The sequence below is a fragment of the Pempheris klunzingeri genome, chromosome 11 (assembly GCF_042242105.1).
Source record: "Pempheris klunzingeri isolate RE-2024b chromosome 11, fPemKlu1.hap1, whole genome shotgun sequence".
Classification (NCBI taxonomy): domain Eukaryota; kingdom Metazoa; phylum Chordata; class Actinopteri; order Acropomatiformes; family Pempheridae; genus Pempheris; species Pempheris klunzingeri.
The window spans coordinates 3,592,748-3,619,243 of NC_092022.1; the positions used below are offsets into that span (position 1 = coordinate 3,592,748).

General features: G+C 41.7%; 1 protein-coding gene across 1 annotated transcript in view; it reads right to left on the reverse strand.

Moving 5' to 3' along the window:
• Positions 1 to 26,496, reverse strand: part of LOC139209690 (plexin-A1-like) — a 225,830-nt gene that overhangs the window by 67,358 nt on the left and 131,976 nt on the right. The window contains exons 9-10 of the mRNA XM_070839495.1: positions 25,171 to 25,285; positions 8,876 to 9,076 (exon numbers count right to left, since the gene is read on the reverse strand). Of these exons, the coding sequence (XP_070695596.1) occupies positions 8,876 to 9,076; positions 25,171 to 25,285 (316 nt within the window). The remainder of the gene's footprint in view (positions 1 to 8,875; positions 9,077 to 25,170; positions 25,286 to 26,496) is intronic.

Here is a 26,496-nt window from a genome sequence, read left to right on the forward strand (position 1 = left end):
CTATTGAAAAGGTTAAGAAGCTGAGAGGAACACAGACCAATGAAACCACAGGATTCTGGGAGGTCAGCAGTTCCAGAGTAGCGGGATTCAACCCAAACACTCATTTGCCACAAAGGAAAGGCTGATTGGTCTTATTCCCTTCCCACCAGTTCAGCGTGACCTTGATCCATCACACATGAGGTCAGCTGTTGACTTTATTAGCATCACTATTACGCCCCACTGTTCAAAGTCTTGTGTATGGCAGCTCCTAGCCCCAGTGAAACCACAGGACCCACACACACACATGCCCACACACTACTCCTACTCTCTCTGCGGCGTGGCCCCCATTAAACTTTAAGGGTTTCGACTTGTCTGCCCGTCACCAAAACACTGGGTGAGCTTGTTCTCTTGTCAGTCCCTGCCCACCCTGCTGCCCGCCACATCATGCTTTATTCATACTGTCACATGGCTTAAAATGCCGACACAAACCGCAGTGTGACACTGCGACACCGTGCCACCCAGTCACACGGAGCATCCCCCACTGTCTAACTCGCTTCCTGGGGGACACTTTAGAGTAAAAGACAAGTTTTATGCCGCTTTAAAACTAAAAATGAAGAAAAGAGAAGAACAAAGAAGGAGAGTTAAAGTAGCAGAAAGAGGATTTTAGGATGGATAACAAGTTAAGCTAAAACCACTTTAGAACTACACCACCACTTAAACCACAGGTGTCACATGGAACATGCAACAAGTAAAAAAAAAAATGGCAATAAATCCAGAGGTAGTCAAGACATTTCACTAAAAACCAGAAATAACAACATCTGTAGGGAAAGAGGCAAAGTAACAGAAGTCAATAGGGTTTATCCTCAGGAAACCATGTGCAATGTGCGTATGTAACGTACCATGCAACGTAACTTACTTCATGTACATCACATAATTTCATCTCCATAACAACCTAGTTTCTGTCCCTAAACCTCACCGAACTGTGACTATTTCACAACGTTAACTTATGTCATATACATAACATAACTGAGGTTGTTTGTTTGCTTGTGTCTGGTTCAATGGTCTCCATCTGTCCTACAGAGGGTACTGAAAATATACAGTACTGTGCAAATGGCAGCAGGTGCTCTGGACTGATGAGCCAAAATCTGAAATATTTGGCTGTAGCAGAAGGCAGTTTGTTCGCCAAAGGGCTAGAGAGCGGTACGATAATGAGCGGCGGCAGGCAACAGTGAAGCTGGTGGACTTCCTTGCAAGTTTTGGGGCTGCATTTCTGCAAATGGAGTTGGGGATTTGGTCAGAGTTAATGGTGTCCTCAGTGCTGAGAGATACAGGCAGATACCATCAGGGAGGCGTGTGATTGGCCAAATGACCAAATGTATTCTGCAGCAGGACAGTGACTTCAAACATACAGCCAATATCATTAGGAACTATAAAGAACAACAAGTTGTCCTGCAAGTGATGATGTGGCCCCCACAGAGCCCTGATCTCAGCATCAGTGAGTCTGTCTGGGATCACATGAGGAGACAGAAGGATTTGAAGCAGCCTACAACCACAGAAGATCTGTGGTTAAGTTCTCCAAGATGTCTGGAACAACCTACCTGCCGAGTGCCTTCAAACACTGTGTACAAGTGTTCCTCGAATATCTGATACTGATTTGGAGGCAAAGGATGGTCATACCAAATATTGATTTGATATTTTAAATGTTTGCATTTCCTCACACCTGGCTAAATAAATGTGCACAGTACTGTATACGTTGTTTTGGGAGTCGTTGGAAATCAACCTTTTCTGATGTTTTGGTATGAGGATGTGTTGGATAATAGATGCAATAAATGCATGTAATTATCCACAAAACTTCCTTTCGAATTCTTATCACCAATGTAGTGATATTTTGTTGGGTGTAACTGTCATCATCTATTATTTTATCTTTTCAATGGAAAAATGGTTAAAGTTTTTTGATGGACAGAAGTCTCACAGAGAAAGAAATTAGACAGTCACTCTTTGAAAATAACATATACTCTGATTATAACTATGCCATGAAAAGTACATCTAATTATGGAACGCTGCTGAAGCCATTACCTCTACTTGAACTTTTCTTCACAAAATGCCAACATCTTAAAGGATCTGTGTTTGAATATGAAGTGATGACTAACAGACTAAATTACTTTAGCATACCCACTTCTCCCCTAAAAGCACAAGTGTGTTAATACTACAGTATCCAATGTATTGTTCATTTTCAGCCTTTTAGTCTGGGCCATGTGAGCGAAAGAGAATATGACTGTATTATACTGTGGTTCCTGTATTTCTGGAGCTCCAACAGGGAAACAGGAATGTAATCTAACTGTAGCTAATGAGCATGTATCTCCTTAGGTAATGTCAACCTCACTGTTGCTCTGACTCACAGACTGAAATCACTTGGACACTTTACCTTAAATCACCTTTCTTTTATAAACTTTTAGCTTAAAAGAGTCTTTTGTTTTGGGGATTTATCATCCATACTCATGTTTTCCACATTTTTGCTGCCTCTAATTATGTTTCTATCTCTCAGCAATCCCACTCTGGTTTCCCTCTTTGGCCCCCGTGTAGGATTTCATCCATATTAGGCATTCCTGTGGACTACTCATCATTAGATGTTTGGAGATTTCTTCCTGCTGGCCTACAGCTTTTTTGAATGACTGATTACAGCTATGAGCATGTCCGTGGTCGGGTATGGCTTTTACCTCAAGGAACCGACGGTTTCTGGTTGAAATACATTTTTTTACTTATTAAACTGAACAGCTATTGACTATAGGCATGTCACTGACTCTTGGCATAGCTTTGATCTAAAAGTGTTGGCACCAGTGCTGTTTAAAACTCTGTATTGGTGGAACCCTGCAGGTAAGAGTTGCTCTCCCCCTACTGAGCGGCCTCTCTGCTGGCCTGCTGTCCTGACTTCCCTCCCCTGAGTGCCCGGAGCTGCTGGAGATGAGTAATCAGACTCATTACTGAAGCCTCTGGCCAGCTCCTCCATGTCACTGCATGTAATTAATCTACCTGAGCCAACTCATAGTGTAGGACCCCCTGGGGAAGAGAGAGGAGAGGGTGGGAGGGGAGTGGAGAAGAGGAAGTTGAGAGGAGGGAAGGGTAGGAGAAAAAAGGAGAGGATACGGTAGAGGAAAGTTGGGTGGATACAAGTGGAGGACAGCTAAAGAGCAGATAAGGGGAAAGTGAGAGGAGTGGAATTAGGGAAGGAGGAAAGGAGATTAGAAGAGGGAGAAGGACAGCAACGGAGGGAAAAGAGGAGAGGCGATGTCAGCTGGTAAGGGATGATGACAAGGGGAAAAGACGAACAGGGGAGAGAAGAGCAAATGGGATATTAAAGAGTAGAGGACAGTAGAAGGAAGAAGAGTTTGAACAAGGGGGAGATAAGGGAGACGAGGAGGGGCAATGACAGGGGACAAGGCAGTGAGGGAGGGGAGGTGACAAGAGGAGAGAAAAAGAGAGGGAGGGGAGGAGGTGTAAAAACTACAAGGTGAGCACAAAGCCGTCCCTGGCCTCATTACAGTAACACACCAGCCTGGCGCGGGTTCATTCGTTATCTGCTCCTGCACTCGTTTATTCTCTCGCTACATGAATTGTCTCCATGGATTGCATGTCTCCATGGATTGTATGAATAGATATGGCTGGTGTGTGTGCGTGTGTGCACGTGTGTGTGTGTGAGGCACTGAAAACTGCCGATGTTAACAAAATAGAGCAGCTGGCTGGTGAGGGGGGGGGGCGGTAGAAAAACTGAGGGGTGTGTGCATATGTGTGCGCGTCCACGAGCAGGTCACCCTCATGTAATTAGTCATGTTGAAGGATACCTGAGTCTGTGTTAAAAATACACTGCTGGCACACACATACACACACAAGTCCCCCATTTCAGTTCAATAGGGCTTTAAACAAACCATTATGCCAAGGTTTAATTCCACATCTTGCTTTTACGCTAAAGAAAACAGATGCTGTTCATCCATAAATAAATAAATAAATAAATAAACTCTGTAAAATAAAATGTGAATAATAATTTTTGGCACCTCACCTGAGACTTAAACTTTTGGTTTTACTTTGATTTTTTTTTTTTATTTGATTTTTCTCCGCTTCATCTCTAACAACTGTGTGCATTTGGCTGCTATTTGTTCTTTGTGATTCCTTTTAATAAGATCACAGTACAACATGTGCATCCAAGTGAAGGATTTGCTGTGCGGATGCATGTGTGCAACTAATTAGCAGTTTTGTAAGAAATGCAATGATTGCAGTTTTACCAACGTAACCATGTGACCTATATATTGAATATATATATATATATATATATATATATATATATATATATCTGCAAAGTGTTCACAGCCAGTTGATTTGATTTGTTCATGGCCACTAAAGCAGGGATTTAGGTTATTCATATCTATGTTTAGGAAATGTAAAGTTCTCAGTTAAATACTGAATACTGTATTTGTGCTGCACGGAGCATGTTTGTGAAAGTTGGCAGAAGTCTCGACTCGACCCAAGTCTAGACCAATTTGTGGGCCGTGAACACACAAACACACACAGTCTGTCATCCTCCTAAAACTGACTACGCTGCTCGCAACAGTACCAGATGCATGGTCTTACAGTGAGAAGTTCATACACACAGACACAGTCACACACACACACAGTGTTTGATAGCCTATGTATGTCAGTGTAATAAATCATGTAAAGCAGGTTGCTGGTTGTTGCTGATTCTACAGTCTCCGTCTGCTCCACATGATTAGGAAGAGGATCATGTGGAGAATCTCCATATGTCTGCTTCACATTGGGCTTTCAAACCCCTGGGGAGAATGCGTGTGTGTATTTGTGTGTGCGTGTTTATGTGCTTTTGTGTGTGTTGTCTGTGAACAAACCAGCAGGTACCCACGCAGCCTGCATGCATCCTATCTGTGTGCGCCTGCAAGCGTGTGCACGTGTGTTTTCCTGTGAACATCCCAGTGTGCATCCATGCATACTTTGGGTCCCTGGTGTATTTGAGTATGCAAGTTCAATGTTTCAGTGTTTGGCGAGGGGCTAAATAATGCACAAAGAGACAGTAAGATTGAATGGATGAGTGTACATCTACTGCTGGCTAATTTTCTCTGTGATTTATTACACTCTACTGTCCCAGTCGGAGCCAGCTGTGATACATATACAAACACTTTCCTACTGAGAATACTGAACACAATGGCTGCAAGTATACAGGTTCTCAATCACTGATGGATCTTCTGTGTGCTGATCCTTTGTATTAATGCTTTCATTTTTCACGTTCACACACATAATATTGCTCATAAAAATGTAGCTAGTCATAAAGGGAAGGCTCCAAAAACATTTACACCTGGACCATGGACCATACCAGCATGCTTTAAAGTTTTATCTTCTTAAAGCTGCGCTTATCAATACTTCACCATTGACTGGACCACTGACTATCGTCATCCCACTGTGCAGCTCTCTCAACTCTATGGAATGCTTTGCTTCACTTCTACTGCTCTCATCAGCGTCTTTTACAGATGTGGGCTGCTGTTTTCAGCAAAAAGCTCAGAAAGACTTATATATATTAAAAAAAAAAACAACTAACATAACAGATTAGTGCAGCTTTAAAAATGTACTTTTAAAGAATGATATAAAAGCTACTTTCCAGTCCCTCGTCGAGCGGGTATTAAATTACTGTTTTTGCAGCTCACTTTTGATTCAATAGGCTTTTAAGTAGTCAGGTCAGTTCTGAAAGAACACATGCACAAATTACCTTTGCAAAATAGTAAATAATAGTAGGAGCCATCTATACAATCTGGAAATTTACTTGAATTATGTGTCCCAGAGCTGCACTAATAAATATTTCAGTATTGCAAATGCACAATGTAGAAGGGGTCATTAGTAGAGACAAACACACTGACACTGACACTTATCACCTAACTGTGCAGCTCTCTCAGCTCTATGGAACATTTTAGCCTCTTTCAGCTCATGTTTTGGTTTTTAGGCCTACTACTTTACTGTTTTAGTTCACTCCTAGTGCTCCAGTTAGTGTGTTTTCCAGATGTGGGCAACTGTTGTCAGCAAAAGGCCCAGAAAAACGTATGTATACAACATTGTTATACAGGTGGACAGATTGAAAAGTTACTTTCCAGTCGAGTTGGTATGAAATTCACACAGCAGACTTGAAACTTGCTTGATTTGTGCAATCCATCATCATGTACGCCAAGTTAGCATTACATATTTATTTCATCACAGTTGCGTAACAAATTCAATGCAGACTTTGCAAATTAAACTACATCACGACAAAAACCTGCAGCAATAATGTAATACGAGCAGAATTCAAATTTTGTTTAAAACACCAAACAAGCAAGTTTCAAAAAGTGTGATAATAGATATCAGTCCTGCATGCAACGGTGAGAAAATGGAGCCAAAAATCTACCGCAGAGCATCACATTTCAAAATTCCTTTTTCATGCTCAAAGGCTTCATGAACAGTAGCTGCTGTGGGGAAAAGTGGTTGCCTTGTTTATGTTTTCTGAATAGATTTCCCCAACAGGTCCTAGAATGTGACACAAGATTGCATCATTAACTTGCCTGACTGTTGTTCTGCACAACTGAACAGGTATGTTGGAATACCAACATTGCACGGCTGAACAACTCCAGCAAGTCCCCCGTTGTCCCAACTTTCCTTCCTCTCTCTGCTGTTAATCTCAGCACTGTCACTTTTGCATGGATCATGATTTTCCTTTTCTTTCAGCATCACTTTCTCAAACATGCACATATTTTATATTCCACATACGTTCTCTCCCATCTGTTTCTCCCTTGTTTGTTTGTTTACCCTCATGAGCTTGCTGAGCTTAGCCTTTCTTTCCTCTCGTGTCTTTCCTTATTCTCTCTTTACTCTTCTCTTCCTTATTTTCTACTGCCTCCATCACACTCTCTGTTGCATGGTCATTGTCTGCTCTTAATTCCCTCACCTCCTCTTTGCCTTTCTCCTTCTTTGTCTTTTGTGCTTCCTTCTTTTTCCCTTTTAGTGTTTTGCCAGGCTGGTCTGTGTGTGTGTGTGTGTGTGTGTGTCCGTCAGTCTACTACACCGCTGCAATTCATCATCATTTCATCTACAGCTCCCTTAATTGGATCCCATCACAGTCCCACCTGACGAGAAGAGAGGCGGGGGGTGGAGAGAAGGAGGTTTACTCACTCGCAACACCACATGGATCTGCTCACGTGGGAGCACACACACAAATGCACACTTCTCTGTCTAGCTTCATGAACAGCTATAAAGTTGTATTGAGGCAGGTATATTTACTATTTTCCTGCCTCCTGCACAAAGATCATTGGGATTAAAAAAAAAAAAAAAATGATGAAGAACACTGAGGACTGAAGAAATACATGTAAGTGTGTGTGTGTGTGTGTGTGTGTGTGTGTGTGTGTGTGCGCGCATCCATTCAGTTTGCCAGTGAATTGGAGATTTGCTGAGGAAGGTCTCTGTCTTCCAGCATCAGCAACTCTCAGCAGTAGTACTGGTGTAGTAATGAATGTGTGTGAGTGTATCAAACACTGGGGATGATAACTGCACACTGTTATTTCCTGGAGTAAGTGCTGGTGTTAGGTGGCATGGGAGGCTTTCAAAACACGCTTAAAATATAACAGAGAGAGAACAGAAACAACCAACATATAGCTGTGGTGTTCAAACAGCATGGGGTTTATCCACACAACACTTTTATAAGCCCTGGTGTTATAATGTCAGTGATGGAAGGGTTATCACCGTGGCGAAGGCATATAGAGGAATTCTATATTAAAAGCCACAATTCTTTTATTAGAAGAATTATGTGTCTGACTTTGACCAATTTATTCAAATATTCAACTTGATGTACAGCAATTACGGTTTTTGCAGCTCACTCTCTATTCAATAGGCTTTCAAGTAGTCAGGTCACTGAGGACAAATCTGACAAAAAGCCCGTAATGACAACCCAAAAAGTCAAATCTGAAAGAACACTCACTTGTATAAAGCACGCAAGCGACTAAATATGCACAAATTACCTTTGTGAAACACAAAAGAACTGTAGGAGCCATCATTACGATCTGGAAATCTACTTCAATAATGTGCCCCAGGACTATTTTTCGTGTCACCAACCAACATCAGAGGCAGAACGACTTCCTCGATCACAAGCCTGAAGCTCATTCTTTCCTTTTGTAGGGAGAAACTGGGGGAATGGGCAGAGCTCGAAAACAGCAAGTGGCTGCAAATCAGTGATGTGCCACACACTGGCTACCGCTGCCTTTTAACTGTGAGGACTCGCTGTTGGGTCTATCACCGTGAGCGAGTGCCTCGGTGAGCGGCTTGCATGTAAATCATATGTCTCGTTAAGTAAGTCATAATTGGTGTCATTAAAATGTCTCTCCTCTGCCTCATGCCCTGATTGGAGCTGAGGAAATTAACGTTGCTGAAATGGTTGCTCCCTATTAGCGCTGACAGTTTGACTGAGGGCTAAGAGGCAGGAATGAGGAGTGGGAATGAAGAGAGAGTGGCTTTGTGACAGTCAGTCCCCGTGGCTATACGCCTCGGATTCCAGTCTTTGCCACATCAGTCTATGACTGCTGGTCTCTCTGTGTCACACTGCAGCCAACCAGCTGTAAAGACTCCTAATGGTTAAACTAGTAATGCTGTCCTGAATCGAGCTCCTTCTCACTGGTTAAGCAGCTGGGATTGGTCAAAGCAGTGAGATGGTTGATTAGTATCGGCTGAGATGGGGATCAGTAAATAAGAAGCCCCATAGCTAACGCACAGCTCACATTTATCAGACACTGAAGGGGATTTCACCTCCGCAAGCTGCTGTAATTTCACTGCAAATCTATGTGCTCGATGTCTTGTGTGCCCATGCACTCGTGTTCTGTAGCCTTACCGTGGTCTTCTGACACTGTATGCTGGTGCTGTTGAACCTCAGAGCCGGGACGCTGTGTGTGTTGCCCTGGATGTGGAAAATGCACTCGTAGTTCCTCTGTCCGGACTGCGGCTGGGGCAGGTTCTGGGCCAGCAGGGTGATTGGCCTCATAACGCCAGCAGGGATATAGATCTGGGTGGAGGGCAGGATCTGAGGACACTCCTGGAGATGAGAAAAATAAGAATAAAGAAATTGAGACGTGACTGGAAAAGAAAAGCAGAAAATCTCAGTGGGATGCAGGTATGGGTGAACAGAATGTTCTGGTCATGCTGCTTGAGAGCCTGGATGAAGAAAACTGATATACAGTTCCAACACACTCCAAAGTACATTAAAAAGGCTATTTATTCAAATTGCCACGTATTAATTGTGTAGTATAAGTGGCACCACGACCTTACAGAACTCCCTTATGTCCACACTTTATCCTTTTCTTGTTCCTCCCAAGAGAATCCAACCAATTCAATATGCGTTCCAGCAGCCTTTGTTCATTGTAGAATATGTTTGAAGAATCCGACAGCCTAAACCCTCCATTTACAAACACTCTTGAGAATAAACTCTTGTCCTATTTATGAACCACTGAATATCAAATGTGTCAGTTACTTGTCAAAATAAGTACATGCCATTTTGGAATCAAACCCTACCCAGTATTAGCGAGGCTGTTATGGATATTAGGTATGCTTTTGCCTAAATGAATGCACCAAAGGATATTCTAATTCCCTCTGCGTGGACAAAAATGAGAGCCTGAGGCAGTGTCTCTGAGGAACACGGATAGTGTTAGTTCTACCGTGCCGTACTGTAAAACAGCTACTGTCCAGCAGATTGGAGGGAGACATGACTGAGGGGTCACTGCTTCCATTCAGCAGTTTCTTGCTGCTCTTCAATCAATACACAATTTGGCCATAACAGTAGCTTTGCAGCATATTAATTGGCAAAGTGTTTTTTTCAGCCATAAGTATAAAATGATGACATTTGGATGTCAGCCATGCTACATGAAATGATGAAGCAAATTTGTATTTCAAAATGTCTTTAAAACAGATTTAATGCCAATATTTCCATGTGTGACATTGACACTACAGTGTTTACCTCTACAGCACTTTTTCTCTCCGTATGCTGAATGTACACCGATTACAATTGTTTGACACAACTTTTCTCCTCTAAATGACAATGTAAGTTGAATTATGTTTTCTAAAACAAGCAAGAAAAAACTGACAAAGTTCAGAATTTAACTCAATAACTGCACTAATAACTAGTCTCAGGGGATTTAAGTGTCTTTGCATTGTTGATATAGGAGCAATTTGCCTTTTTATTCATTGTTCCAAGATACTTAAGTTATTGTTTGTAGAAAATTCAAATTCATATTAAGCCTGAGTTAAATGGTGTGACTTCTGCAGTGTAAGTGGATAAAATGACCCTTTGCAATATCACAGAGGCAGTAATTACCGCTAAACAAGTTAAAGCCACAAATGTGTGTTTGGTATTCATCTGGAGATGCGGTAAACAATCATAAAGGCCCATACAAATACCGAACAAGACTTCCTAAATTAAGTTGTTTTCCACTTTTAAGCGCCATCAAGCAAACTGTAATTCTGCTATTAGGATGGCAAATGTTTATATATGCAATGATAAATTAGTGGCAGTCACATTCTATTCAATCACCAACGGATACCTAAAGTCAAACCACACCAGCAGTCTCATACTCTGTATACTGTATACTCTCAATATGAGTTCACTGTGTGCAAAGGTGCTGTCTAATGGAGCATCTGTAACGACTTGCAGATTGGCCTGGGAGTGGTAGGGAGGATGTGGAGAGGAGGGAGAGGTTTGGACATAATGGCACCAGGAGACACCCCTTCATAACAATATAGCACACTCCCACAACCTGATAGCACAGACACCATAGGGAAAGGGTGGAAACATCAAAGATATGCATATGTGGAGATTATATGACACGGGGAGCATGTTAAATAGAGTTTTTCATCTATAATTCAATGTGTTTGCAGTTCAAAAAGGATAACTATGACATATAACATGGAAAAAGACAAAAGAGTGGATAAATTAGACAAGAAAAAAACATTCATACAGAAAACGAGATAAATCAGAAAGATAATCTCATCATGAGTCAATGACATGCTTCTATCCAAGACAATTTGAAAAGCATTGCTTTGTCATTATTAAGTTCCCTTTAAAGCAACTGAACGTGCACTGCCGGACTGGAGGACGAGTCCACAATAGTGATGAGAAGACCGGCCGCTGCTGCCGAGGCCACACGGCCAAGTCTCTTTCTCAAGTCTTTTTCTGTAGACAACCACTGAGTGACGACCTCGCTCAGCTTTCATCATATTAATACAAGCAAAACAACCACCACAAACCTAACGTTACCTTTACTTCACAGTTCACTGCTCACTCGGCTTAGAGGCCGTACTTTGTGCTGTTAGCTTTGGCGACAAGTCTGCCCAGCCTCGTGGGAGACTCATGCGCAATGAGTGCAGAATGAAGATATGCAGTCATAATAACAAATATACCCTACCTTTAAAGATGCACTAATCTATATTTGACTATGCGCAATGTGAGGGGGGGGGGGGGTAACTGTTTTGGTTTTTCAGACCCACAAACTCCACTCTTGTCAACCTCATCTCTAGCTGCAGCAGTTAGCAGCAGTCAGCAAAGACCTCTGACTCTGGCTCCAAAATGAGGGAAGGTGATAAAAAGGTGATGATATGTCAATGTAGTGATTTTCAATTTGTTCTGCTGCACAGAAGTGGCCCATAAAAACAGAAAATATCAATGCAGCTTTAAAACTACCCACAAATTAGACATTACAAATATTGATTAAGTATACTGTATTAGAGTAATTTTAACAGGAACTTGTATTAAAAGACACTTTACTGATGCATGCCAACTGTCTTCTGGCCACTTTATGATCAGTTGGGTAATGTGAAAGCTCTCAATTGTCGATAGAAGGATGGGAAGAGCAGGTTTTTTCCCCAAGTCGGCAGCTCATGTCTACAGAGAGTCTAACATGATGTGCATGTAGCAATGTAGCAGTAAGAGAGAAGGAAGAGGAGGAGGAAAGACATGAGGAAAGAGAGACAGAGAAGAGATCAAATCAATGCCAGTGAGCGCAGTGAAGCAGATTGTCAATTAGTGAGGCTGACAGTCAAAGTTTAAAGTATTCACAGATGGCGGCAGGCTGCTAATGAACTGCTTCTAGTCTCTAATAAAATGGAAAACAGGACTAAATAAGCCCGAAAAGGAAAAGGGAAAATGAGCCTGCATGTGTATGTGTATGTGTGTGTGTGACTAGATTGAAGAGTATCTAGTCTGAAGTAGCAGTCAGTGTTAAAGTTGGAGGGACTAGGCTCAGTCATCTGCTCCAACTGTGGCATGGCAATCCTGTCCGGCTGCCACCCACACACACACACACACACACACACACACACACACACACACACACACACACACACACACACTCTCCTAAGGTATGTCCCTCTTTACTGATGCATTAGAGTCAGGATAAAAAGCAGTGGCAGATTGAGGAACATTATAACACACACAACAGGCATGTACATGACAACACAAACAAAGGCATTCCCCACGTAAAACCTGCACACAGAGTACAAAGACTCGCATTTGTGTGCAAATGTATGAAGGGAAAAGAGAGGGTAATACACACACACACACACACACAGAGGAGGGAGGGAGTGAACAAAAGATTTTGGGAGCAGAGGATTGTGGGAGATGTTTCATTAGTAGTGGTGGCAGGTGTCAGAGCTGAGTCTGCATCAGATAGCGCAGCAGTTCTACACAATGAGACACAACAATCTCTTTACCTGGGGGATTCCTCTAATCCCTCGCTTTCACTCCTCTCTTTTCTTTCGTCCTCTCACTCATGCTTGATCTTTCTTACGTTCTCTGCATTTTTCCTCTCGTCCTCTCTTGCATTGTCGCCTTGTTTTTCAGCCGTTATTATTGTATTTTACCAAAGGGTATAGCAGAGGCGTCGTCATTTCCACACACAACTTTATTCTCATTCGTACGGCTCCGTACCGAGGTGCTTCCCAGTCATGGCCACTGGAAAACTCCCAGCACAACTACTAGCGTGCACCATCTATAGAACTGCCTTGTTGAGATAAAAGTTTACTGCAGTGTAAGCCAGGGATGAACAGCGATGCAGTGGATGAGATAAACCAATGTATAAGAAAGGGTGAGGAGAGGTGAAGCGATAAGGAAGGAGGGGAGGAGGTGAGGAGGTGAGGCGAGGTCTTGGGAGCCATACAATCGCTTATTAAAGTGGGGGATGAGAGTCCAGGAGGTCAGGTTCCCAACAGAGCGAGGCAGGGGTGGAGCGCTGCAACATGGGAGTCATACACATCACTTATATCTATCCAAACTATTTCCCAGATGGGCAATACAGGTGCACACACACACACACACACACACACACATTATGTTCCATCGAGATAGATATACCCAAAATGCACATAACATGCACACAAACCAAACACATACACATTAATCCACCAACTACTACACCCATCAAAAGCTATATCTTGCCCTCTGGCTCTGTGCAGTAAGCTAATGCACTCTTGAGCCTGTGGAATGTTTTACAGTAGCCTTGGGGCCAAATGCTCAGACACTGTGATCAAAGGTGGGAAGAAAAAAAGAATTAGTCTTCCATACTAGTGAAGTAAAATCTCCATTAGGCCTCTGTCAGTCGCTCCAAGCACCTGCAGTCCCCCTAGAACCCCTCGCTTACATTTATGGGAAGCGACTCACATACTGCGAATGCGATTACTTACCTGGCGGCCATTTTGAAGTAGAAGAATGTATACTATATGCTTATTACATGGCTTTGGTGAACGTTCGATTCTGATTGGTCAGTCACGGCATTGCTAAGGATGCCTGTTGCTATGGATGCAGTTCTGATAGCGGGGGAATGAACACATATTTTAGTCAATAAAATTGTTTTTAAGTCTGTATTTAGCGTGAAATTGTTAGTTTCTTTTGTACGAAGCTGTGTAATAAGTGGGATAATGTGCAACGATAATTCAAGGCCTGCATCTCTCTGTAGGGGTTCGTTTTGCAATAGTCAGCACGCTGTAAGTTATCCCTTACATATTAACTAACACTATATATAATTGACAAATAATTGACAATGTAGTTTCTCTCGCCCCGAGTCAGCTGGGACTGGCTCCAGCCGCCCCCCCCCTCCCCGCGACCCTGCAGGATAAGCAGTATAGATAATGAATGGATGGATGACTATGTAGTTTGACTACAGGAACGGCAATCCTACGCATGCTGATATGCACACTGAGGGCTCAAGGGTGGTGTTATTAGACATTTCTGTCCCTTTTCACGGCAGACATTTTCGTATGTCATTGTAGGAAATGCACAGCTGTCATTCATAATAACAATAATTATGCATCAGTTCCATGCTCCAGCTATTGTGTATCCTCGCTCACTGGCATGGCTTACTGAAATACATAAATGGCTGGTGTTTGCTTTCCTTTGTGTGAGCTGGGGGCACTTGGACGCATGAAACCACCATAACCCTGGCTGCAGCCCTGACGCAACCAGACAGTTTGAACTAGCGACAGACTGAACTTACTACTGACCTGAAGAAGTCTTGAACATTACAGCAGTATTAGTGGGGATACGATTGCTTACTGATGTGGGTAATGAAGTGCGTTTTAGAAAAAACACTGAACAACGTGCACAGGCAGTGGGAAATCTTTACACTGAACTGAAAGAAATGGTTCAAATCAGCAAAGTGATTCAGAATTTCCACCTGTAATGACGGTTTTAGTCTAACATGTAGTTTTATATTACTTCAGAGAAAGGCTTCAGGGAGACTCATTGATGGGATAGTATACAATCTGTAAAATGCTATACACTGTAATAAAAAATGTTCATGTCCTACGACTTAACCACACATAATATTCCATGGAGCACTTTCTTATGCATCCTCATCACACCTTTCTTTTTCAGTCTCTCTCTTCCGTTCTCCAGTTTGCTCTTCGTTTACACCTTTCTAACATCTGTGATCTGATCCTCCCTCCAACCCTCTGCATTCTACCTGCTTTGTTTATTTAATTGGGATAATGCCTGCAGCCATTAACTCCCCCTGGCTATTTTCAGAAAAGCGAATTCTCAAATACACTTTTCCTCTCTTTCTTTTCCTCATATCCGTCATTCTCCGTTGGCTGCGGGAACATTAGGTTTTAGGGGTAGATGACTTTGAACAGGAGATCAAAACAAACGCAGACCAGGAGAGTGAAAGAATGAGAACCACACATCATTACACATTACATGCACATTATATGTGTAGGCTGTAGTATGTGTGAGGTGTAATTATCCTGATGCTTTAGCAACACTGTTTGTGAAAAGAAAAGTTCATTTTTGTTAGTGACAGAAAAAAAACATGACATTTACTTAATCTATATGAAGCTCTGACTCACCTACCAGTCATTAAATTATCTATTTACTTCCTTTCCTAGTAATTACTTTCTACCAGGATAGAGACATCACATTTACGGTGATGTCAGAGATGAGGTGAGGGCCCTGATTGGCTGCCAGCTGTCACCCATGAGGCCACCTCACTGAGGCGCTGACAACCTCCGAGTATGATGGATGAGGGAGTCTGTGTGTGTTTGTCTATGTGTGTGAGTGTCAGGGGGGTCACCACAGTGTAGAGCGTCCCCACGGATTAGCGTTACAGTCCAATGAACCATTTCAGAAAGGAGGGGGCGAGACCCCATCGACCAGTGCTGTAACACACACACACACACACACACACACACACACACACACACCCAGAAAGAAAGAAAGACTTGATATGATGACCACATCTCCCAGGAGAGAATGAGGAAGAGTCGTCGGTTGAGCAATGTCTCAATTTTAGACGCTAATATTGTTACACCCTCTGAGTATAAATTTAACAGAAAGTAACACACACACACACACACACACACACACACACACACACACACACACACACACCAGAGAATACCACAATAGCATGCAATGGGTCATGCTAGTAATCCCTATAGATTTTTTCATTCAATCACCACACAGACAGGTCATAAGGCTGTATCTATATAAATCTCCAACATTTTCTCCTTCTCAAGACACATCTTTCCTCCAGCGTCTATCTCTCTCACTGTTCTTATAACCCCGCGGAAAACAGCAGAAGACACATCAAAACGTAGAGAGTTTTATCAGCCTCTGCATCACGCCATCCAGCTATTTCTGCTCTACTCAGAGCACATGCTGTACAATAAGATACCCTCCCAGGTGGCTGCCTATACGCTGAATGCTGTAGATCTCTTTATGTAAAAACCTGTAAAGAGAGGTCAAACAAAGGCCAGACATAAACTGATATCAATCAGCACAGCAGCCGGGATGTGCTATGATACTGTGTGCCTCACTGCTGCAGAATAATAATATTTGATAGGAGGATTGCATACAGTTCGTTGACTGATTTACTATGTACATGAGCATGTGCAGTGATGTTCCTACTTTGTCAGTATAATAGGACCTCTTGACCTTTTTCAGCCCTCTGACTGAGGCTAACTGAATTTAAACCCTCTCTTGTCAAGATATTGATTTAATATTGGGTTACTTAAACCACTCTGAGTTTGATTTGCTTTTTCAATGTATCCCTGCTGTTAAATAGTCACTGCTATGGTGTTTTTACACCTCCAAAACATCACCTGTCAACCTCACACTTAAGTTTCACACAACGCATAAAATGCATGTTTGGCAAATGCTTTCAAGAACTGGATGAGTCATTTGCTGTTTTCTTTTTAAAATGTGTTTGTGTTGAACCTGCATGAAGCACTAGAAGGATGGTGTTTTAGCAGAAAGAAGGAGCAAAGTTCGGTGTGTTTTTGTGTGACTACCTTATATTTTTGTACACTTGTATAACAAAACCTAACAAGATCCAGGACCATTACTGATCATAAGATATATGAAGGAAAATACCATTTTATTCAGTATTATTGCTGTAATATACTTTGCAACTACTTGAAGCCACAGTGTCACACTGTATTTTGCACATACAGTAGTCCCTCGCTATAACACGGTTCACCTTTCGTGGTCTCGCTGTTTTGCGGATTTTTTTAGTGCAATTTTGCATGCTTTTTTTTTTTACAGTGTATGAACGCGCATTGTGTTCTGCGTCCTGATTGGCTACTGGGACTGTAGACCAATGTCAATCAATCTCCTCCGTGCCGCGTCTCTGTACAGTACAGGATGCGTTCGGCTTGCCACATTTACATAAATGTTCAATCGCTAGCAGTGTGACTTTTAAGTGCTGCCTGTTTGTCAGACAAACAAACAAGTCAAGAGATAAATGTGAGAAAATGTTAATGCCTGTCTGAGAAAAGTGTAGAAACTGTATGGTGAGGGGTTTTACAGCCTTAAAATATATAGAATAATTGTAAAAAATAAAGCTGACTACTTTGCGGATTTCGCCTATTGCGGGTTATTTTTGGAACATAACCCCGCAATAAACAAGGGACCACTGTAATATAATGAAAATATTGATTATTACAGCTTTATGAAAAAGGATTTTTATCAGTCACAAATAAGATCGCCTACCATTTGGTCAGTTTGTATTTTCAGTATTCTTCATGTAATGCATATCATGACCCCGTGAGTAACTGAAATGTCCAGAATTCCTTGGAGAAAATGAAACCGAACCACCTGACACCTAAAAAGGTAAAGTGCAGAAAAAGTTCTACATTTTGTAATACTATTTGAGCATGTCTGCGTTTGTACAAGTAATCAACTTTGTAGCAAGCAATGAGGCTACAGAAAAGAAGCCGTGTCCACTGGGAAAAGACTGCCACTCTACAGACCTCTTCATCACACGTCTCCATTAGAATAGCATTGCCCTGCGCGGTATCTCTGATGACCGAGTGCGATTGTGTGTCTATCTGGATGCTATCAGGTCTGGATGGTCAAAGAGGAGGATGTAGCCGATAAGCATCAGCTAGTTGATCGATAGGAGCCTCTAAAAATACACAATCTGTTTGAGAGTGTATGTGTGCGTGTATTTCTGAGGGTGACATAGTAGATACATGACAGATAACAGGAAGCTATTCAGGATGGCCTCACTAAATACAGCCCTGTGTTCTCTTTTTTTTTTTTTACAGCCCGCAGGATCAGAATTTGATGAATTTTGTTTCTTCTCGTGAGAGGAAAATGACACAGTGCTCCGTGTCATGTGGGAACCAACCAAAAACAGACTCGCAACCCATTTTAGACCATGACCCAGTGAATAATAAGAGATTTTTGTGACCCACCTAAGAATCAGCCAACCTTTCAAGGTCAGTATAAAAGCCCATGATAAATGTACTGACTTCCCCTTCATGTATTTGGGTTTATTTCCTCCATTAGTCTTGAGGAAAGAGAATGAGTTTCTAGGTCCCAAAGGTTCTAGGTCAAAGAAGTTTAAGCAGCACACAACACAGCCAACTTCACAACAAAAGACATTACAACATCTAGTATGCAAATTCACTGGGGCCAAAAACTTTTGAAAGCATTCACTTCCCTTTGCGAGACCTGTTTCATCCTCTATTCTAGGTTTGTGACTCATCCCTTGTGCTTCATCTCAATGAAAAAAACTTTTCATCTATTTTGCTCAAATGACCCGAGTTCCTCAGTTGCAGTCTCAGGTGGAAGGAGGGCAGGCACCCCATCGCACCAGAGTAGGAGCTCTTCTGTTCAATAAAAGACACTTTGAACTGTGTTAGAAGCCTTTTGGAGTGTCCACCCACTCGTCGCAGCCCTGTACTGTGGGGGATATGTAGCAAGACGGGTGATGCGGGAAAGATGAAACACAGAAAGAGTTCACATTGTTACGAACTGGGATCGTTCAATAAATGGATGAACATTAACAATGTCTTGATTTCATTACTGCTTAATCAGAAATCCCCCAAAAAAATTCATCAATTTTAAAAACCTACTTTCCTATTTTCTAAACAAAGCAACTTATGATATTGTTCGTATCTCAAAGGTAACCACTGTCACAAACTCAAAGGACCTTTTCAAAGACAAAGCCAACCTAAAAACACCATACAATATTTAGACCACCAGTATGAGGAACCTATGAAGTGGCAGCCAATTCCTTGCAATTTTTGCACTTGACTCTACATCTAATGTAGAACAATGGCCTCTACATCTTTTAACTCTACCTGTATTATTTGAATCATGCACTCAAAAATGACTCATTTGAAACAGTCAAATCAATTTGATTAATTTAGCCCCAAATGACAAATGCATAGCATTCAACGTCCTCTATCCTTAGACCTATCGGATTAAATGATGCTTAATTATGGTGGTTGAATTTGAGCACCTTGGGGTCAAGATCAAGAATATATTTAATGTTTTCTGGCTGAATAATCATGTTTCCTTCTGTGAAAGATGAACCCAATATAACCACGGGGCTTTAATACTATTTGAATATAGACTGGTATGTTTCCGTAGCATTGTGTATCAAAACCAAATACAATGTCAGGTATTCTGTACATATTCTTCAGGTTTAATTAGCACAACTTACACATCTTAGTAAAGTCTTAAAAAGTATTGCACTGAATGTAACAAATTATACTGACACCTTTATCAGAAAAGACCGAGCCTAATAAAACCACAGCCTTCACATCATGCAGTACATCATATACAGATAAACATGTATGTGAACTTTAACTTTCAAAGACAGAACTGCATTCATTTGCTTTCATGGAGGTGGAAGCAACTGGTACTAACAAGTAGCAACAGGACTATACCATCACATCTCGTCCTTTTCTTTACAATGCTATTGTCAGTTTGCATGGAATAATGGACTGAAGAGCATTGATATCCCACTTAATTCCCCTGCTCCTCCTCCTCAGTGCACCATTCAACGGTTTGATGGCTATTAAATGTATCCACTGAGACAGTGAGCACCATCAAAACTCTTTCAAAACTAATTTCCCACACACAATTACTATGTGCTTTCAGAGCAACAGTGGAGTGACGTTTATTAAACCTTTAGTGTGAGGGAGAAGTGGGGTCAGACGAGACCCAACACAGGAAAGTGTCGCATTAGTGAAAGAAGTCATTACAGACTGTTGTCATTTAATATCATCATACACCCATCAGGAGCAGTTTATCACACAAAAATATTAAATGTGCCCTGCTCTGCATGTGTAGCAATGAGAGAAGCCAGGAGTGGAAGCCAAGAATAAGGTGATGAACATCACATTTTGAAATGAAAAGTGGCTTTGAATCCTCTGTGATTTAATCATCAGTGACATTTGAATATCTCCTATTTATGTTCTGCAAACAAAAGTAAGTTCTGTGATTCTAAAGACAAACATACAGCACGATGCAATTAAATGATTTTTTTCAGCAGCAGAGCTTCCAGGAAAGAAGAAGTAGGGCAGATAGCATTAACTAAATGACATGGAATTATTGAGTAGATGCTAAGGAGACATGAAGCACGGGTGGTGTCACGACCCTCGAGTATCCTTTCATCTCCTGAATGGTTAAACATCTCTCGCATCCTCCTCCCACGCCCCTACCTTCTCCTCCTTTCATCAACCTGCTCACTCCTTCCTCTCCTTCTGTTCTGTCCTCTGTTAATGTTGCTGCCTACAACTCTGATGTCGTTCTGTGATCCTTAATTCTTCTTTCTTTATCCGCCTGAGTCTTCCTCCCCTTCCTCCTCTGTCGTTTCATTCCACCCATATCATATTCAAGATTCCTTAACAAGACTGAAGATGTTCACTGTCACTCCATCTGCACCAGAACACGCGTGTGAAATTATTTGGCCTGGAGCGTCTTGACAGAAGGATATATGGTTCTGATATTGCATCTGATATTGCGATAATAAACTTTTATGATAGAGATATCCAATCCCCATCTTGTAATTTCTCTACTGTCCCATGTTTTTCCCCAAACCTTAACCAAATAAGGTAAAAACAAACCCGTTCAATCAATCAGTCAACGGCTTTCTTTGTCCAGAAGAAGGCCAGAGGTCACGATACTCACAATCGAGCTATGATGATGTGACATATTGTTGATACATAATCTGCTCATTAAACTTCTAAGACAACTTTGCAAAGCCTGATCAGAGGTAGCATTGGTGTATTTGATTCATATGCACTTAATTAAGTATGGGTTATAAACTGTGGAACTGAAGGGGCCAGATGTGAGACTTGTGCGCAAAATTATAAGCCGACTCAAATAAGTTAAATGGAAACCTGTCTGATGGAAATGTACACGTGGTTTTACTAATTGTTATTTTATGTAGAAGGTTTTTTTTTTTCTCATTTTTTATGTGTGCACATGGTTTCATAAATGAAGCCCCTGGTTGTTTTAGCAAGCTGACTTCTTCTCTAACAACTAGGCCACTGCCACACTCCTCCCCGTACTTCTCATTGTGCATGCTCCACCTTTTGCATCTCATCTCATCTGTCTCTCTCCATTAAACACGCCAGCGATCAGAGAGGCATCTGGAGATGCATCTTTAAGCTTTAATACATTTTGAATAATTAACGTGTGCACACACACACACACACACACACAGCTGAGTCTATCAGTGGCAAGCAGCTCCCACAGCCAGAGAGACCCAGAGGGAGAAGGGAAGCTTGATCCGTGCCAACCCCAGAGCCTCCGAGCTGGGCAACTCAGAGCTGTGTACCACCCTGTGTTCCAGCAACCAGCAACATTGGAAAGAGAGCTGCAACTCTGACACCCTTAGCTGAGAGAGAAGAAGAAAGGATGCCTGGCTGCTGCTAAATGACTTGTTGAAGGAATGAGGGAGTGGATGAACAAGAGCAAAAAGCTCACTCGGTTAGAGATCAAAAGGGAAACCTGCATGGAGGTGCGTGGCTTTGAGCAGTGTGCAGAAAGGCTGACTTATGCTGTGTGTGCACATGCAAAAGCGCACTCTCTGCGTGCCTGCACTTCCTGCAGCAGTGAGGTGACTTGACAGACACATATGAGCATCTAACCAACCCACTCATCATGGTGATTCATCCTCTAATTAGGAGCACGAAGGCTAACGCTGATCCACATATCTATATTCACCTTCTGTTCATCTGGAGCCTAACACAGCCTGCTAATGATTATCAATGAGGCTAGGCTACAAAGCCACCAGCTCAATCCTCTGTGCAGCAGCAATGCATCATGGACCCACTGTATTTCACTGAGTGTAAGGAGGTCAGGCTTCTAGGGAGAGAAAGACAGTGGTAAGAAGGAGAAAGGGAGGAAACAAAAGATGAATGGGGCAAAACTGAAGAAAAAGGCGGAGGAAATAAGTAAACTGATGAAAGACAGATTACACAACTGAGGCAAACACCAGAAAAAAAAGACAGAAGATCACAAACAGATCTTGTGAGCTAAGTTACACATAGCGAAAAGGTCAGTGCCTCGATAGTTAAATAAACTGTTTCAGAACGGCTGATCCAGAGCAAGCGCTCGCTCATAACGAGCACTTCTTCTGATTCAGATTCAGCTGACTTCACTCAGGCAGCGTCTTAATGAACACACCGGGCCTAAATAAACACCAACAATAGGAGCCACACTAAATTATTAGGAAAAAAAAAACAACTAGTGTAAAATCAATGCTTCTAAAACCTCAACAGTCTTTGTTGCTGGTATAAAAATAACAAAGTAATATGTTGAAAGTAGTACTGGTACAGTGTGTTGGGGTGTGGATGCAGTCTGACTTTCATGCAAACCACTAGTTTGTGTACTGTCACCTACACACACACACAGGATGGATATATATATATATATATATATATATATATATATATATATATATATATATATATATATATATATATATATATATGTATATATATATCATACATATCATTAATAACCAGCAGCTCGGGTTACGATGAATGATGAAACTGATGTTGAGTGGAGTTGTAGCGTTTCACACACACAAAAAAAGATAAATAAGTCACTTAATGTCAAAGCTCACATCTGGGGCCGTTACTTGGCAGCCATTTTGTGCCACTTCTCTCAATCACATACTACTTCAATTCATTTGCGGGACATGAAATATCCTGAGTAAAAAGCAACCCCACTCAAAATAAATGAATGACTTAATTAACAAGCGAGCGAATTGGAATCAATAAATGAATAAACAAGTCGAGCTTGTGGACAGGAAAATAAATGCAAACCTGTTTTTTTTTTCTGTTGGTTTTTCTTATTGTCTTATTTTTCCCTATTTGAAGCCATTTGAATTAAACCCCTGGGCCCAGCGTCGGCCCGGTCGGCTCCACCAGCCCAAATGCTTGGATTCATTGGAGCAGAGCAAATTTGTTTGTCTCTGTGTTTGGTTGTTCTGGCGTTTGTTTCTCTCATTGTTCGTGTTTATACACATTCCTGTCCGTGGCCTTCTCAAGTGTTTCTCAGACTCTGGCAATTTTCTGCCTGGTCGCCCCTAATATGCCTCTCTGTTTATCTTCTGTCACAACACAGCTGATTTATATATATTTACATATCTAGGAAGTGACATCCGAGAATTAGATTTTCTTTAAAAAGGGGAAAAATCATACATTAATGGTTATCTGTTTACACACACGCTGAGGAGAAGTGTATTTTTGTGATGCAACCATTCACAGATGTGATGAATTTTATCAGATATGAAGTGAAGTCAGCCTCAAGAAATATGACAAATGCCTTTGGGAAGATAACCGGTGTAGTGTGAATTCAATCACCTTGGCAACCTACTGCTAATGACACAGGGGGAAACTTTTCCAGGCAGCAGAGATGGGCAATATTGCTTTCAGCAGGGGCTACGAACTGGCAAATTGGAACAAAATCAAGGCTAGAGATAAATACGTGTGACGACAAAACTACTGCTGTTGGCACAAGTGAGCATATGCGTGGCTGGAAAATATTACTTATTAAACGACAGAGAGTGAACATAAGAACACACCAAAACACATGCGTCCATCACAGGAGCCCAACGCTGTCTCTCCAAACGCCTGCTGCGCTAATAACAATAATCCATGTAAGGATGTGGTGACGGTGAGAGTACGTGTGCATGCGTCTATCAAAATTCTGCAAAAATCCCTCTGACAATCAAAGTGGCTTGGTAACCATGACGACGCCTGCACCAAAAAGACGGAGTGCATCAGAAGAAAAAAAAAAAAAAAACAAGAAAGAATACAAACAAGATGAGGGTGGATGTGACGCCTGGTGTGTTTACAGGAGGGTGTAACATGTGATGACAGGGTGTGTGGAGTCAAGAGCTATCCCCCTGCCTTCCTGTTTCTCCCTCTCGACCCCCCCCCCAACTACACACACACACACACGCACACACACAAATACCCTGAAATTACTGTCCAAATGGTATACTGTTACACATACCCCACTGACATGACATCTGTAACACACACACACACACACACACTCTTCCTCCATGTCCACCCAAACTGAATAATCTTAAATTGTATTTTTTTTTTTGATTAATTACTTTCAATATCTTTTTAGGTTGCGTCTCTGTGCGACACATTACAAGTTTCTCTGAAAGGAGAAAAGAATTGTCACCTGACAGAAAGGAAAAGAAAGGAGAGATTGGACTGGAATGAAAAAAAAAGCAGAGCCTTCTATCACCATACATATATATAAAAGGGATTTTTAAACTTCTGCCTGAAATAGAAACAAAGGTGAAGTGACAGCGGCCTGGTGTTAAGTGCCCCTTTCTGCAGACACTGAAGTTTATTTGTGTTTGCCAGCTTGAATTCCTGTGTTTGTGTGAGAGACGGTGAGAATTAGAGACTTAGACAGACAGAGGGACTGTGAAAGCCAGTCAGCTCATGGATAGATGAGGGTTTTCATGCAAATATAGCATTTGGGACGGTAGCACGCGCTGCCATTTGCATACTCATTCACCCCGGCTTGTTTATAAGTGAATAAATCCAGCGCTGCTTGGAGTGCAACAGCTGCTGCTGGGCCACTCAGAGCAGCTTTCATTCATACAAGCACATACCCACACTCAAACGGCGTACAGATCCCAGCTGCAACCTCACTGTTACCATGTCACTGTACATACTTGTGCGTGTGCATTAAAGCTCGTAAATGTATTTCATGTGCTGCTTTGTATGTCTGTGCTTCTGAATCTGCGTTTCTTTGTGCGTGAGTGTTTGTGAGAGCAAGTTTAAGTACGTGTGCTCATGGATGTTTGTGCATGCTTCTCTATGTTTTCTGTGTGTGTGTGTGTGTGTGTGTGCTCACAGTCAAACCCTCACCTCTGAGGTGTTGACTCGTCCCTCCTGGAAGGAGCAGTCGCTGGCATCCTGCGTGCACATGTGACGATATTTACACCAGTGACAGGGGAAGTTTCCATTAACACAGGACAGACACCTGGAGCGGGCGAGAGAGTGGAAAACAGAGGAGAGAAATTAAGAGAAGACGCTTTCAATGCAATAATCACCATATATATCATGCTATAATGTATTTTGATCACAATTAACAATCAATCAACACTTACAAACAATCAAAAAGTTTAAAAAAAAAAATAATCCTATAAAACAAACTGAAAATATGAAACTGCATCTCAAGCGCCCAGAACCGCAAGCTCATAGTCGCTTTCATAGCTTTCAGGAAATAATAAATACGATTTAATTTTGTCATTGAGATCCCTAATTACACAAATAAAGGGCAGCACTCCCATCCCGTTCTCCTGCCTCTCATTTTTAGTTGCAGTCAGTTCACTTTCCAAAGCAAATAACTGAATACATCCTAGAAGGAGAAACAAAGCTGCATCAGAAAATGTCCATGGATTAGGCATTAACATTCTTTAATGTCAGCCATGTCGAATGCTTTAAGCACAAATGAAAAAACAACGAATGCGTAGCAACATTTACAGAGACATTATCAGGAGGAACATTTTTTGTAAAAAAAAAAAAAAAACGTTTATGCAAATTTGAGAAATTCCACTATTTCATTCATAACTTCCAAATGGCTCATTAAATTGAGCACAGAGTACAATTCATCACAGATCAGGTAAGATACACTCAGGCAGAACTGCTGCCGAGAGAAATACAGGAAGAAAAACACAGATCAAAAGAAAACCTTCGACGGGGGACGCGTATCACACACTGACAGGCCGAGCGTGGACATGCATCAGCGCAGCCCCACAACATCAAATGTTTATGATCAAATCTCCGGAAATCACGTTGGAGCGACAAGTGGAACTGTGGCCTCGTGCATTAAGACTTCATTCCGGCTGTCAGCGAGGCCGAGGAAGACGCTGAAAACAGCAGACTGAGAGCGGCAGAGAATCCTTGGCGATCCACTCCTCCCTTCTTATTCTCCATGCTTGGAGGCTTACAGTGAACTAAGCTGGCAGACCAAGATAAGCCTGTTTTTATATAACACTTGTGCTTTTTTCCTTCTTCAGAGTTGAGGAACCAAAATGAATATATGTACATTCAGCTATGGATTACCACACAGAAACAAGGCTATCATGGCTACCAGAAAACAAACAAACAAAACAACAACGAAAAGGAAGGTTGCGCAAAACCAAATGTTAGTTTAAGGTCTTAGTTTATATTCTTTCATTTTAATTGTAT